The sequence below is a fragment of the Lingula anatina genome, chromosome 1, assembly GCF_051362555.1.
Source record: "Lingula anatina isolate TDL-2025a chromosome 1, LinAna3.0, whole genome shotgun sequence".
NCBI lineage: Eukaryota > Metazoa > Brachiopoda > Lingulata > Lingulida > Lingulidae > Lingula > Lingula anatina.
In genome coordinates, this window is record NC_141767.1 from 58,037,721 (window position 1) to 58,054,059 (window position 16,339).

A 16,339-nucleotide genomic window follows, 5' to 3' on the forward strand; every position below is an offset into this window, starting at 1 on the left:
TTTATCATCGATTTCATTACTTTCGTGTACATCTACCTTACAGAATCTGCGAACAAAAACCATTTTTCATTTTATTTGAACCTAGCCGTTCTTTCAACTTAGGTAGTTGAACACCTTTTAACAAACTTTCTCAATCTGATTACATTTATTGTCGTTAGTTCAAACTGTTCTTAACATAAGAAACACCACGCCAGCGAAGAACATCTAATCGAATTCCTTTTTAAGGTCTAGCTTGGAATCACAGTAATCCTCCGGATCGCTGTCTGGCTTGTCCTTCGGCTTGCCCTCTGTCTTTGGATGCTCAGTCTCCACACCTACCGCATTCTCTCTGCTGGTTGCCAAACCTTTGTGGAGGCGGAAAGTCGGAGGCAGTAACTCGTCTCCAGTCGAAACCTAAGAAGATCAAATATTCAAAATTATATTTCACACAATTGCAAAAAAAAAAAAAAAAGATAATAAATAAATAAATAAATAAATAAAATAAAAAATAATTATAATAATAAATAAATAAGATAAAATAATCAATAATAATAAAAAATAGGAATATTGTGTTTCGATAAAAAAACATGTTTTATAGTAAACATTATCAAATTCATTCAAAAATCATCACACAAAAAAATCTCCTTGAAGATGTCACAAAATCTAATGGGCAGATGGAGATGTTAGTTCAAAGATAATTACAAAAAGGTATTTCAATAAACGTTTAGATTTCACAAAACCTAATGAGCAATTCCACGTGTAAACTTTTAAGGGAACACTTTAGTAAATGGATGCCGAAATTAGATGTTTGGTGGTCACTTGAATGATAGCCTTCTTCCACCCTCTGCCCACTTGACTGTTACATTTGCAATCCGAATTTGACAACCACTCATACCATTAAGGTCACATAAGAACATTCTGAAAAAGGAGTGTCTGAATTCATAACGTTCGAGCTTTGGTCAGATTTTGTAATCATTAGAAACTGTCCAGTTGAGACAGCGTGAAGGTGATTAAAAAAAAAAAAAATATATATATATATATATATATATATATATATATATATAATGTATATATAATGTATATAATGTGTGTGTGTGTGTGTGTAGTATAAATATATATTAATATATTTTTGCATACATATTCGCACAGTTCCTTTTCTTCCTTGTCAAGTAGAGGTGATACTGATCGACGCAGACTGTTTGCACCACGTGTTTTGGTGCTAAGCGGATGTTTCGCATCGGTGCTACCAATCGAATCAGGCTTGAGGTGACGTAGAAATTTAGGTCTTGTCGTCAAGATATCCTCAACCTCGCTATCTGACGTATACTCTGACGACTGGTTTCATTTTAAATTAATTTTGAAAGAGAAAAAAAAGCAAAATATATCATAAACTAAACAACAGACTCTATCATTATAATCAATCTCTTTATAATAAATCATCCTATTTGAAACTGTGATATGATAATATTCGTAATAAAATAAATAAATAAAAGATATGAGGTGAAATACAACGACAAATCAATGATAACAAGAACCCCATAGTTGCTTACATCCGGATCTGACCCGCTATTATTAGCTCTATGAAGACGCAACTTTATTTTCCGGACTGTCTTTTTTTCCGCCCAAGTTTGGGGCTCTTTGGCTTCGACTCGGGTTGGAACATAAGCGTCTTCAGGAAGAGGAGGTAATACCGATCCCGAGCCTGAATGAATTAAATCAAAAGATGATACCAGGCTTACAGAGCAATCTGGGCTTAAATTATCTGGGAATTTTTCGGTGAATTTTTGTTCAGGCGAGGATGACACTGGGGATTGTTCACGGCTTCCTTGCATTTTTGAAAGAGCTGCTATCCTTGGACTTGCAGGACGATTGTATAAATAACGATATTTTCCAGTTTCACACGAACCCGTACATTGACAAGTTCCTACACGCTGATGTGCGTCTGAATTCTGGACATCTGAATACAAAGATGTAAAATGTTCAAAATCCACTGCTTCTCTTAAATGTTCGTCGTTTTCAAACGCATCTTTATATGAAGAGTATCCGCAGGACTTTGCAACTGAATTTGCAACAAACTTGCTTGTTTCAACCAATGAGCTTGCTACTTCATTTATAGAATCCAGCTCAGACTTTGCCTGCTGATACAACTCTTTTATTGTCTGTACCTTCTGATAGGCCGATTTTGCCCTCTCCTTTGCATTTTTTGCATCTGTTAGGATTTCTTCAACATTTTTGAACAGAGTTACCGTTGTTGACCTCCCCTCTAAGCTATCCTGGTCAAAGGTAGACTGCGGTGCTTTCTTTTTGTGCATTACTGCATGGCTCAGTTGCTGCGTTTCTGAATCCTTCCGGCTTTGACGTCATAACGCTAAATTGTATGACGTATTTGTTTTGTCATAGTGTAAGTATGCATGCCCTGTGACTGAACAGCGTCATTACCCTGAGTGTCAGAGAAACGTAAAAGCTAACTTGCTAAATATACCTCGTGGTGGAGTCGCTTTTACGGTATTGTTGATATGGGTTATATATGAAATCAAGATCGAGCTGACAATACCGGAATCTAGAACCTAGGGTAAGCGTCATTGGCTTCACGGTGTAAATGTGAAGTGAATGAGGAGAGGGGAATAGATCTAGATCTAGATATCTTTTCATGGCGGACTGGACGTTAAAATATGAAGAATCAAGTCCAATACATAGATCTATGCCTATTCTCATTCCTAAACCAGAATGTATAGGGGCCTACTGCTAAATATACCTTAATTAAACCTCTATCTTTGTAGGCCTATCTCTTTTGTAAATGATTGCATGTCAGTTGCTCCTGTCTATTTCCGCAAAAGTCAGCTTTTCTATAGTTTGTCTATAAGCACTTTAATATTTGTTGAAATTGATATCTTTGAAAATCATGATCACACAGAAGTGTCGAGCGAAATCTAAATATCTTGCCCACGTTAGGCCTATTATAAAGAATAATCCGAGGAAAAAAGCACGTTTGTTTGTTTGTTTGTTTACATTATTCAATATTTTATTAAGGCCTACTGGTTACCAAAGAGTAGGCCTATAAACAAGAATTTAGCAATCAAAATATATACTGTTAAAAAGCAATTAATAAGAAAATCTATTAGAGATTTGCTTTTCTTCAGCAAAACCTAATAAAATATAATTGCACCTACAACCGAATAATGCAGGACTGTTTAGACCTACGCCAGGCCTCTTTGCAACCCCACAACCAAAATTTGTGTAAAATTGTTTGTAAATAAAAACTTTTGCTGACTCATTGCATCATAATTTTTAGGATGATGAGTCGTATCGAATATTTGATATATATTTTTATCCCTATCAATTATTACAGACAACAATTTGTTACATTGTTAAAATGATAAGGATAGTGGGGTTATTGCAGACAACAATTTGTCACATTGTTAAAATGCTAAGGGTAGTGGGGTTATATAATAAAAGCGGCCTTATTTGGCCAAATCTCGAACAACCAATATTCTTTGTTCCCTTCTCTATTGTTGTCTGTGGGACTATGAAAGTTTGTGGTGCACCGGGATGGAAGAGACATAGATAAGACAGTTTCTAATATACATCAAAGAGAAGTCGCCCCTAACACAATTAAGTGCAAACTGTAGGAATAAAACATGATAGATGGTATTGAATGTGCTAGATGTGAACCTTTTACCCAAATAATTTTCAGGAATTATACGAGAATTCATTCATTTTCTCCTTGTTTTTCTTATTTAAAGCTATTGGGTATTTTTCAAGCGCCTGGGGGAAAGTGACATGGGTTCATATGGATCATGTTATAAGAGTTAAGAGAAAATTGTTTTTACGTTGGTATGAAAGCTTGTGCTAATATCCACTCAGCCCTACCTTGCTCACAGAATTTACCGATAAACAGCTTAAATTACACTCAATTTATTGCTTACCCTTTTCTCGTTTTGTTTGTCAATTACTGCAAAGCTTTTTCTGGTGAGACATCATTAACTATCGAAGCGTTTGTACGAGATTTAGTTTAATTGTAATACATTTTAAAGAGTACGGCAAACCCTTTCAAGGGCGTGACGCTGTGGTAGCAAATTGAACCATTGGCTAATGGTGATTAATTCGGTCTGCTTTGACTTTGCGAGTCAATTTGGGCTGACAAATAACAGCAAATTAAGGGAAGAAAGTAAGAAAGCAAGAAAGAAAACACGGATTCTCCATCAACATTTTGAGCGACCATTGCACTGACAGGTGCTTTCTATCAGTAAAGCACACCTTAATCGACCTAGCGCACCGCGTAATAAGGTTGTGATGTTTGGTAAAACAAAAATGATGAGGCGAAAATAGATAAGATACTCCATATGTTGAATCTAGCATCCAACATAAGCTGTATGCTGAGTTATGTTGGATCCTATGTTGAGTAAAGGTCATTTTAGTTTATTCTACTTATTAAGAGAGAGAGAGAGAGAGATAGTAGAAATTTATTTATGCATCTCTTAATTTTTTTCTTAAACAGATTAATATGCATTTTCTTATTGCTCATTCATGTTTTTATTAGCATTCTGCGCCATTTTCCATTCAGAATTTAGTGCAGCAGTAAGATGACCGCTAAAACATCATGAATCTTTATAAAAAATAACAGAAACGAAATACTTTGATCTGACTCAAAACTAAAGGTTATCAGCAAGAATAAAACTGCTGTATTATATGATGATTAAATGAGGGAAATGAAGTCGCAAATTGCCTATTTTTCATCAGTTAATCCTCTCAGTGATATCTCCCTTTTAACATGTGGGAAAAGGAAGTTATTTCCGAATGAAATGACTCATTTTATTGTTTTTCCATCGGTGCAATTATCTGAAATAATTTGTTTTTCATTTACTCCATATACGTTTCACGTAACAGTTTTGACGGTTTAACTGCATCCGTGCTATCACCAGACCGTGTGATTTTAAACCATTCCATAGCTCATATCATACATGTACATGTAGCTATATAAGACAGGTTGAACTGGCTCCCCATGCTAAGAAATCTTATATTCTAATTCGATTATACTAACAGCATATAAACTATATATTTTCAAATAACTCTCAACGAGAAACAAACACGAATTGCCAATACGAACAATTTTATTATAAACTGCAAAGCGTCGATGTGCCTCTGCCTGCGTACAGAAAGTCCAATACAACATAATTAATGGCATTGTGTCCGTTATCCTTTTCATTTTATACCAATGTTCTCATTGATGTTTAGTCCAAAATCCTTCAAATTTTGATTCAGATAAAAATTTCCTATTAATGTCTGCATCAACTTTCGTTTTCTTGTACACACATCGCACTTCTGCCTTAGTATTTCTTCCTCTTGAGCCATTACCTTCAAAAAGAATAAAATTCGCCATCATATGCGATATCTTACAAGGCATTCAGAGGAGAAAATAACGTTTGTACTGCAGGGCTAAACGCCCTCGAATGATCACCCCTCCCTTTCGCGTGATTTATTCACCTTTTAAACACAGCGTCCCCTGACCACACCTTTCACATGACTTCCGTCCCGAACGACGTCGTAGTCAACCCGTTTAACGACAATAAATATATGGAACCAGGTGGTCTGCTTCAATAGTACAGCCGTCATAACTAGGCTGGAAATGTGCTTTGGGTGTATGTGTGTCCTGGATGTAAGGTTAATCAAGATAATAATGACATCAAATATGTACTTATGGTGTATATATTTTTACCGAGAATTCGATACACCTCATGACCCTTTGTGCTGCATTAACTCTCTTAATAGGGGGAGCATACCTGTTATTTATTTTGGCTCTCTAGCTGGAGTGGCCTTAGAATCTGTATTAGGTATTAATGGACGCATAGTCATACAGTGGTCGACCACTGCGCATGTCCATTAATAGATTTGTTACAACGTCGTTTAGGGGCCTAGCTGATTTGTAGGCATCCTGGTAGAAAGACAGAAGTTACACACAGTTGTAAACAGGTACAAACGAAGAAGAGAGACCAAATTACAAGCTGTTGGTTTTGTCGAAAGTACATGTGCCTGGTTCCCAGGAGTTTCTGTTCGTGCTGCGATTCGGCTGGAATATTACAAAGGATATTCAAAAGAGGATACAAGCATGCGCTGGTACAGAGCTGTACTAGGTTCTTTGGTGCTGATTTTTACCTCAGCCGTACAGAACTCACATGGTTCGTTGTCTGGGAAAGAAAGCATGAATACTTCATTACAAGCCAACCCAGAACACTGTCATACTCGTGCTTCTTGCAATTCCTCTGACGCTGAAAGAAACTGTTACTGTGACGAAGTTTGCATTCTCTACGAAGACTGTTGTAAAGATTTTCATCCCGCGGAACTTACAAATAACAACCTGACAAAGAAATATATGTTACAGTTAGCCAGGGAAATCAAAGGACTCTTTGAATGTATGACATTGTCTACCAAATCTTCCGGTTACGTCATATCAAAATGCCCACAGAAATGGAGCGGACCCAACGAAATAAAAATCAACTGCGAACATAATTTCAACAAAACAAAATCCTTTGATCAATTCATGGAAACTCCAGTGGTTGGTAAAAGGACTGGCCTTGTATTTAGAAATGTTTTCTGCAGTATATGTCACGAAGTAGACGATATCGCTTATTACTCTGTAAAATTTGGCTGCTCAGTTCCGCAAAGTTCAACGCACCCCATGGGCCCACCAGGAAGACGACCCAATTTCCAGCCACCGGCAGGAGTTCCTCTAGATTCTATGGACGTCAATGTCAGTCACGTTTTCAATGAATGTAGTCGAACATATAGGTATAAAGGAACCCATCTGAACAGAAAAACGTGTGTGAAATATATTTCTACCTGCTCTGACAAAAGCAGCCAATACAGAAAGTTATGTGAGGACACCCCTTATGTATCGTTTGTATACCATAACGAAACGCACGAAACATACAAGAACAGATTCTGCGCCATGTGCAATGGCATTGAGGAAAGACGGCTGAATTGTATTAAAAAGGAAAATGCAACATCCAGTGTTCCTATGTATTCTTATAGTGTGTTATTTGACCTAAATACGGCAACTCTTGAACTGAAAACCATATATTCACCGTACCCAAGTACTGCTGAATATCAGAAATGCCCCCATGGTCAGACGATAGAATTCGGTACAAACTCGTGTCGTACTTTAATGTGTGAGCAAGACAAAGTGCTAAAGGGAAACAAATGCGTTCAGGTCTCTGACACCTTCCTTAACCGCTCATATAACAGTTCTATAGAGAAAGAGTTACTTTGTCCACATTTAAACTATTCAACATTCGTGCTCTTCCCAAATGGCGAACTGTACATCAATAAAACTGGACAGTATTTTACTTCAGATGATTACCGGAGAGTTGATGAGAATAGCGTTTTGGTGTGTGTTAGTACGTATGGAAATCAAACAGAAGATGTCGTGCAGTTTAATTTTTCAGCAATCCAGACTTATCTTTCGTCCATTGGTTTAATCATATCTTCCATTTGTCTTTCTATTCACTTTGTAATATACTTGATGCTCCCCTCACTGCGCAACAGACCGGGCAAAATTCTACTGCATTATGTTGCTTCGCTATTTGGAGCACAGATACTGTTCTTGATAAGTCCAAGATTGGGGAGTATTACACACGCTTGCTTCATTTTCTCGGTCCTGCTTCACTTCATGTACCTAGTTGCTTTTCTGTGGATGAATATTATGTCATTTGATATTTGTCACACTTTCTCCAATCCGACACAAGTGTCGTCCTCGCAGAGATGCTCCAAGACATTTATTATCTATCACTTTTACGTGTGGTTTTTTGCTTTTACAATCATAACAATTGCACTCGTGGTGGATTTTTCTGATGATGTCCCAATAACATATAAACCTGGATACGGCAATTATGGTCTATGCTGGTTAACGCAGAAGTATGGATTGCTTATATTCTTTATTGGGCCTGTATCTGCAATCCTCTTAGCAAATTTAATCTTATTTGCCATATCGGCCTACAACATTACCAAGGTTTCGAACGACACAAACAGAATAGCTCTTTTGAACAAATCTTCTGAAAAGCGAAATCTGCTGTTGTTTGTTAAACTCTCTGTAGTGATGGGCATTACTTGGATAACTGGTTTTGTTGCCATGGCAACTAACCGATCGGAACTTTGGTTTTTGTTCATATTCCTGAACACATGGCTCGGTGTATTCCTCTTCTTAGTTTATATATGCAATAAAAACGTGTTTCAGCTGTTAAGGAAAAAATTCGGATGTCACACCAAGAAAAATTTAAGGAATAGTAAAAGCAACAGTTCAGCTGTTTCTTCCATGCGAAATCGAACATCTACGACGGAATTGTCAATAGTGCGTTTAAATACGCGATTGTAAACACATAGGAAGCGTCCGAGACCAATTATTTTCATGAAAGATAATGGGTAATTCCACTTTTTGGCAATTTTGGATAATGATAAAACCCATTTGGTGTTTAGTAAACAACTTAGCTGTATCTTACAGGCGTTATACATTGAAGCAGTGAAAAAAATAATAAAATACTATGAGCTTAAAGAGGGCAGGAAAGAACACGTTTTTATTGTTAGCTAGTTAACATTCTTAATGGACGTAATGAAAAATATACAAGTCGAGTAAAATTTGAAAATACAAGAATATCAGGTTTCATATCCTTGGTTTATTTTAATAGCGTTTTCTAACCGGTAGGTGCACCTTACGTAATTTTGTTACGTGAAATAGAACAATGCAGATGAACAATCATTGGCATTTAAAACGCTTTTTCAATGTTAGATATTGTGTGTATTATGTTTGATGGCATATGATTCTCCAACCCTATCTGTCTCGTTATTAAAATAATGAGACATTTGAATCCGTTTTCTAGTATGTATATATGTGATCAATGAATTTACTCGTAGCATAAATGGTTTTACCGGATGTGTCCAAGTCAAATTTGTAATGTATGAGTTTATTAAGTAATTCATTCAGAGAAGGAAATTTGCGGATTTTGGGTCACTTATTTATCTAATAATGTAATGCGCACTGTGTAACCTTCACTTTTGATTGTTATTACTTGTAAGCTACATGCATGTGTGGCACAAAGTAGTTAAATGAAGTCCTTTTTTACATACATGTATATCTTACTTTCTATGTAATCATGAGTTACACTGTAAAAACATACAATGAAGTATAAAGTAAAACACACCCGGGTCCCAATTTACGGTATTGGTGAGACGCATAAAATTACAAGACAAGTACATATTTATTATTAATCATTATTTATCTTATTTATGTCAGTGTAAAGAATTCTCTATTATTTAAAATAATGTCACAGGCTTTAGCTGTATCTTTATATGTATTTGTATTTGACATGAGAAATATAATATATAAAAAGATTAACGTTATCCATATTTTGAATATGATGACGTGTTTCTTTCCCCTAGATCATATAACTCCCCATGTACTTCACCTCATCTGCGCATGCTTCATGTTCTCTGCCCCGGCCACTACCATCACAGCATTGACAAATTATTTGTGTACCGCCTTTAAGGCCCCGCACCTGAATTTAACCAGCGTCCAGCTTTCATTCTTTATTTTTGACTCCAGAGTTTATAAAACATGTATAAACGAAGTGATTATTTCATTTAGATGCATTCCTTGTGTTGTACAAATATTTCTTTTCGTTATACCAGCGATTCCTCGTTTCTTTGGGCGGTTTCACTCAAATTCACATTTTCATAATCTTCTTGCGCGTGAGTCTGAACCTTTTTTTATAAAAACTAAAGATATTCACTGTCGCTCTGTTGGTATTGCCCGGCCCCCTTTCTTTGTGGCTGCTACATCGAGTATATATATATACATACTGTATATACAATGATATAAGCTTTTTCAATAGAAAAGAAAATAAGTTTTAAATCCTATAGCGTTGATGATGGGCAAATAAGAAAACCGCCGCGGGCGGAAAGCCTGACTTTTATACCCATTTATCATTGTTAAATATTGATGTTATTAGTTATTATCATTTAATAATGTTATGGTATTAAACTACAGATGAACATCTCTTGATCTCACACTCGACCTTTTTTATAGAAGTTCAAACGAAGTGTTACAAGAAAAAATTGTTTTCCACGGAAACAGACCACTTGATCAAAAGAAAGTTCTATAAACAAAGCTGGTTTTAGATAACTTCGCGTGAGTGGATCCTGGCATTTTTAATGGTTGTCAAAATCAAAGAAATATTTGGATCTGGTAAATCCAGGATTTTACCGCACAGCAAGTTGTCTTTGGTTAAAGCATGGAGAAGGGGTAACCGTTATCGGCACTTAAAAACGATGAAATTGTAGATGATTAAAAACGCGGCGAATGTTGTTCTTGACAGCTAGTGTTTCATACTTCCTTTGTAGGTAAGTAGGGCCGAAAATGACCATATCCATGAACAAATACAGGATATTACTTTAGGGAAGGAGATATCGGGGTAAAAACATTTTCGTTTGCCATATCTACATGACAAATAAAAGAGCATTTGTAGGAAGCTGAAGGCACAGCGAGTGTCCGCAATCTTCTCCCATTACCAGCCCCTTCGTAAATCCCAAGATTCTATGTTAGAAACATTTCAATATATCAAATATGTTTATGCATTAAACTAAGCTGATGAAGGTGGTAAAGTATGAAAAACGATTGTAGAAAAAAATTTTCCGTGATATATGCGTTATAGGATAACATATTTAAGCTCATTTTCATGGGTAGGAGTCGGGTTACAGTAAGGTAATGAATTAATCCAATCAAGCCGACTACAGCATATCTCGCTACCGGAGAGTTTATTCTATATACAGAAGATGAAAATGATTTAATTTCCGGACAATCAAAAATGTGCGGGACCAACGCAGAGTTGATGTATACAGCATCACATGTCTGCAAGAGATCGCAGTTGCGAAGAATTTACAAACACATCAGTGCAAATATTTGGTCCAGGGCACTATATATATATTCACTTCATTCTACCAGGGATGAATTTTGTGGTAACAACCAGACTTCGCGAATCTTATCGACCTTTAGAAGATGTTTAATACGCGGTTTTTGGACACCACAGAATAGGGAGAAACTTTTCGCACACGTACGTCTATATATCGAAGATTGAAAATAGCCGAGTCTCAGTTGCCAGTGAATTAATACTGTAACCATGTCTGTTAAGCTACTGAAATTACTTGTTTGCGTGTTATTCTACATGGGCACTAAGCAGAGCAGCCGTGCGAATATGCCAAAAAATACGACTCCCAATGTAAGGATCGAGGAGAACGAAGAGGTAATGCTAAACTTGGATGACTTCGTTGTTCCTCCTCCTCCACCAGACAGATTGATGTGCGACAGGATGTCTTTGTGCACAAACTCAAGCTCAGACAGCAATGACGAAGAAAGAAACTGTTACTGTAATAGTCTGTGTGTTCTCTACGGGGACTGTTGTGAAGATGCTGACTCTGTACACCTAATAGACGATAGAGACAAAGCAGCACACTCTGAATACACGATTCTGAGAGAAAAAATAAAGGGTACGTTTGAATGCACCGCGCTTCCCGGAATGGATTTATCCCGATTTCAGTATGTAATTACAAGATGCCCCTCCGCTTGGAACATGTCACAGAGGGTACGGTACTCTTGTGAGAATCCTCTAGACTGGAGCTCAAATGATATTTTTTTAAGTATACCTGCCGTCGGAAAAAGAACGGGGTTGTTGTTTAAAAATGTGTATTGTAGTATATGCCATGGCGAACTCAGCGTAACGTATTATAATGTGAAATATATTTGTGAATTTCCACCTTTGGAATTTGAACTTCAAAAGCATTTACCCCTGAGGGATGGAAAGGATGTTACACCCACACGTAATAGTAAGCCCACAACGACTCAAAGCACTTTAAATATATCAGACATAGCTCGCATTTGCAGTTGGAAAATAGTCGAACCAGACTTACGAAATGTAAAACACTTTTCAAAGCACTGTATTTACCATACATCAAAGTGTCAAGATAAACACAGTATTTACAGGCAAGAATGTGAGGACGTACCGTTCGTCTCTTTTGTTTATGCATCGCATCGTGTCATCTACAAGAACAAATTCTGTGCGTTTTGTAACGGGCTTAACGAGAGTGACGTTACTTGCACTATCAGAAGTCCCCTTGTGTTTAGTATGACAGACGTAGCCTTTGGGGTGGGTGAAGGCGGATTGCCTTATTCCGTTTTATTTGATCCAAACGCATTGTCGTTTCGAGCGTCTGGGAGAGATATTGCCACTAAAAACTTTAAGAAGTGTTTACAGGGGCAGGTTTTTGATGTTGTGTCAGAAAGATGTCGGCAGCTTCTCTGCAGCACGAACGAAAAACTGGTCGGTAATATATGTGTCAGTGTTGATAGCGAGGAACCTACCCACTTAAATGACGACAATGGAGCTGCTTCAGATACTACACAGAATGTTACACGTAGCACCTGCCCGAAGTTAAATTACACCGTCTACGTACATTTTCAAAATGACACTCTCTATGTCAATGCCACCGATAGACTTTATTTGCCAGAATCTTTTGAATTTCTCGATGACGGAACTGTGCTCGTTTGCACTAATTTGTCACAAAATATTTCATATGACGAAAACTTTGAGCCCTTCTCATTTAGTTTTGATGCCGCACAAGTTATTTGTTCAACGGTTGGTCTGGTCATTTCTACTGTTTGTCTCGGGCTTCTTTTAATTATATATTCACTGCTTTCGACTCTAAGGAATCTTCCCGGAAAGATATTAATGTGCCTGGTAGCCTCCTTGTTCGTTGCACAGACACTTTTCCTACTGAGCCCACTTTGGGGTAAATTTGACACAGCTTGCATTACTTTCGCGGTGCTAATGCACTTCTCGTATTTAGCAACGTTTTTCTGGACAAATGTTATGTCTTTCGATATTTGTTTTACATTTTCAAATGCAAGCCGTATTTCAAATTCAAGCAAGCACACCAAGAAGTTTGTTTTTTATTCTATTTACGGGTGGGGTTCAGCGCTCTTCGTGACATTATCTGGGGTTGTTGTGGATCGTAGCGGCGTTCCCTCAGAGTTCAAACCGAGATACGGTGACAATGGTGTGTGCTGGATTACCCAGAAATACGGACTTTTGATATTCTTCATATGTCCCGTCTCACTCTTGTTATGCTTAGACTTGATATGTTTTGTCTTGGCGGTGGTTGGAATTCGACGAGCTTCAAAAGCGGCAAGTTTCGCCAAAAAGACATCCGAAAAACGGCGTTTAATACTTTACATCAAACTTTCGGCTGTAATGGGCCTTACCTGGATCACTGCTTATTTTTCCATGGCAACAAAAATAAGTGAACTTTGGTTTCTTTTCATATTTCTCAATACGTGGCTTGGGGTGTTTATTTTTTTGGCTTTTATATGTAACAAAAAGGTGTATAACCTTCTCAAAAATCTTTTTGGCATTAAGAGGAGAGAGGTAACAACATCCAAAAGCAATACCTTATCAACGACAGTATCTTCACCAATATCAAGTGTTACTAGGCCGAACACGAAGGAAATTGCAGACAGATGTACTTCGATTTAACTGATAGGCCTACTGGAAAAAATGTATTAAATGTCTTGAGTAATGAGGATAGATTTTGTGGGATCATGATTCGTGTTCATGCAATGGAGTCTATGCCCACGCAGTGGATTGTCAAGCGTTATGAACTTCTGTAGAGCTTATGAAGTAAAATGTAACATATTTCATTTGAAGTGAAGGATCTCTATTCATATTCTACTCGGATTGCCTATAACGCAGCAAGCAGGAGATGAAGTGTGGATTCCGTTAATTTAGCGGAAGATGTTTTATAGATGTACACACATGATGTGTTTGATGTTCTTGATAATCTCTTTTGAAGTAATAAAATCAATCATAACTCAAAACAGTGCTGTGTTTTCATTGGTTTTCATCAACAAACTCTTCCGAGAAACAATATAGAAGCTTTATAAGTAATTAGTTGAGTTGATTGAGACATTTACTGGCCTCCCCAGCGTACATTTTATTATTGTTAATAGTAATTGCTACCAAATTTGTCCCCAGACGTTATTCCTATTGATGCATTTATATGCACTGTTTTTATAGTATCATTAGCTAGTGAACATTCGCTTCAAGTGTTAGTATTGACTATTCGAATCAGAAAGTTTTTTTTACATTCTAATGCTCAGTAAACTTGTGGCGCGTTACCTAAGATAGACTGATGGGTCTTTTTTGACTCCTAAGAAAACATCATCAAAGATGTGAAGAAAGGCGCCCGTCTCTATGTGTCTGATCATACCGTTAATAGGTAACCCGATAAACAACAGATAATGAACTTTCAGACAGTGGTAAAATGTCAAGGGGTCACACAGCACTTTCGGTCTATTTTTTTATGACGTGACATAAAGAATTACAGACAGTTATATAATGCTTTCCATCCAAATATCACAATGGAACCACGTTTGCTGAATTAATTTACGTGTTTAAAGACTTTCAACACCAACTATTTTCCCCTGCGAAATTGGGAAAGTTTTAGTCGTACTACTGTAGTAGGTTTTATCATAAAATAACTTGGGTTCGTGTTCATAATTTAAGCTCTGTTTAAAACATCTTAAATCAGAAAGCACGTGTAATGGAAATTTTGGCAACCTAACATGCATATCCGATCAATAATTCAAAGTTTAGACATGCTGTCATTGAAATAACCAGTAGAAGACTGCGCTTTTTCATGGTAGGGCCTATCCCACCACCTTGGTGCCTGGTGCCGCAGTCCCAGAGCGTGCTCTGAATGGCGTGAGAAAATGAGATTATATTCAAACTTCAGTTCATGATTTTTATCGTTCACAAATACCATTTATCACTTGTGTTCACGAGTGGGACATAAATAAAAGCCAAAGTATATTCCGTACATTCTAGACGCGGATCACAATCTTCGTCTGGACAGAGATTCCCACCCTTAACCTCAGGTTGGTCATGTCGATATTGACTGTTCCATTGCCTGTCGGCGTCACCCTCACACTCTTTGGACTCTGCTATATAGCGCAATAAAGGTTTAAACTGGAATGTCGAATGAAAAAAATGTCCTGAATTAATCCAACTGAATGATTTTATACTACTTGGGACAGTCTAAGTGCTGGTTAAAGAGATAAATAGGAGAATTGCTTCAGGGGGATTTTTAATCCATTAGGTAAGAAAAGATCTTGGGGCACTTGGTCAAAGTGACTGATAAAAACAGGGCGTTTTGTATTTTAAATTCAGATTCTATTAGTAATCAATATTCTAACAGGCTGTCCTATCAATATAAGCATTTGCACCTCAGACGTGTGTTCCGCTAAATTAGAACACCTGAGGTAGGTTTATCTTACACCTAACATATGGAATCTTACACAAGACCCAGCCGCTCTTTGCTAAAACAACCTTTATTTCAAGCGTTATTATACGGCAGGGTAGCATTCAGTCAAACGGTAAAGACCCGAATCAATCGAACTTGAGCAAACACACGCACATAGGCTTATGTTTTTTCTAAATTTGACGTTGGAAAAGACAAAGCTATTAACGGTTTGCAAACAACCAGACGGACGTTGCTATGGAAAAAAAATTAAAATGACATATGAACTCAACATCAATCGATAGGATCTTGGTTTATTGACAGGCTGGGATATTAAGAATTTATATCATAGAAATAGGGAATACGCGGTGAAGCACTGAATCGGCTTTCTTGCAGAGCGTTCAAAATTGCACTAGGTGCGACTTCACCGATAACATCACACCGAATACTGCAATACATGATAGCATCTCCAATTAAAATTGGTAATTTATTTAAGATTAGTAACAATTTGCCCCGATCTTTAACTTTTTTTACTTATATACATAAATAGATAAATGAATGAATAAATGAAAAAATGATTATTACGGATCTTCAATCGCAATTTTGTCTATTTGCTACCGTGTTGCAGGCGCAGTTTCACTTTTTGCATCCCAAGATTTTTTGGACACGGAACGAAAGTTTTAATAATCGTGATTTTATTTTGGAAGTGCATTGTTGAGAAGGAACAGATGAAAATCGCCTCTACCGCTATAGCATCCTTAGAATCCGAACTAACATAAAATGCCTTCGACGAGATCAATTTTATCAACATTTAAGAAAAAGTAAATAAATAAATAAATAAATTTGCGATATAGCCTACATTCTTCATTCTTAAGACTGAAGAAAAAACGGGTTTTATACCGACGTAAACCTACATGTTACCTACTTTTGTAAGCGCCATATTTGAAATGGCTATATAGTAGTTACACAGACGAACCTTTGTCCAGATGATGGTTATAAATCATTATTTATTAAAACTGGGAGA

General features: G+C 36.9%; 3 protein-coding genes across 3 annotated transcripts; 2 read left to right on the forward strand and 1 right to left on the reverse strand.

Annotated features, from left to right (window-relative positions):
* Positions 1-58: 58 nt before the first annotated feature.
* LOC147764824 (uncharacterized) lies at positions 59-2,429 on the reverse strand. The gene is made up of 3 exons (XM_086994997.1): positions 1,530-2,429; positions 1,117-1,314; positions 59-393 (listed from the first exon to the last, which is right to left on the reverse strand). The coding sequence occupies exons 1-3, from the start codon at positions 2,289-2,291 to the stop codon at positions 205-207; spliced, it is 1,149 nt and encodes a 382-aa protein (XP_086851123.1). The 5' UTR covers positions 2,292-2,429; the 3' UTR covers positions 59-204.
* Positions 2,430-5,453: 3,024 nt separating this feature from the next.
* LOC106178035 (uncharacterized) lies at positions 5,454-9,364 on the forward strand. Its single transcript, XM_013561031.2, has one exon. It carries the CDS (start codon positions 6,086-6,088, stop codon positions 8,345-8,347), a length of 2,262 nt encoding a protein of 753 aa, XP_013416485.2. The 5' UTR covers positions 5,454-6,085; the 3' UTR covers positions 8,348-9,364.
* Positions 9,365-10,863: 1,499 nt separating this feature from the next.
* LOC106178075 (uncharacterized) lies at positions 10,864-13,845 on the forward strand. The gene has a single exon (XM_013561095.3). It carries the CDS (start codon positions 11,145-11,147, stop codon positions 13,551-13,553), a length of 2,409 nt encoding a protein of 802 aa, XP_013416549.2. The 5' UTR covers positions 10,864-11,144; the 3' UTR covers positions 13,554-13,845.
* The last annotated feature ends 2,494 nt before the right edge of the window (positions 13,846-16,339 follow it).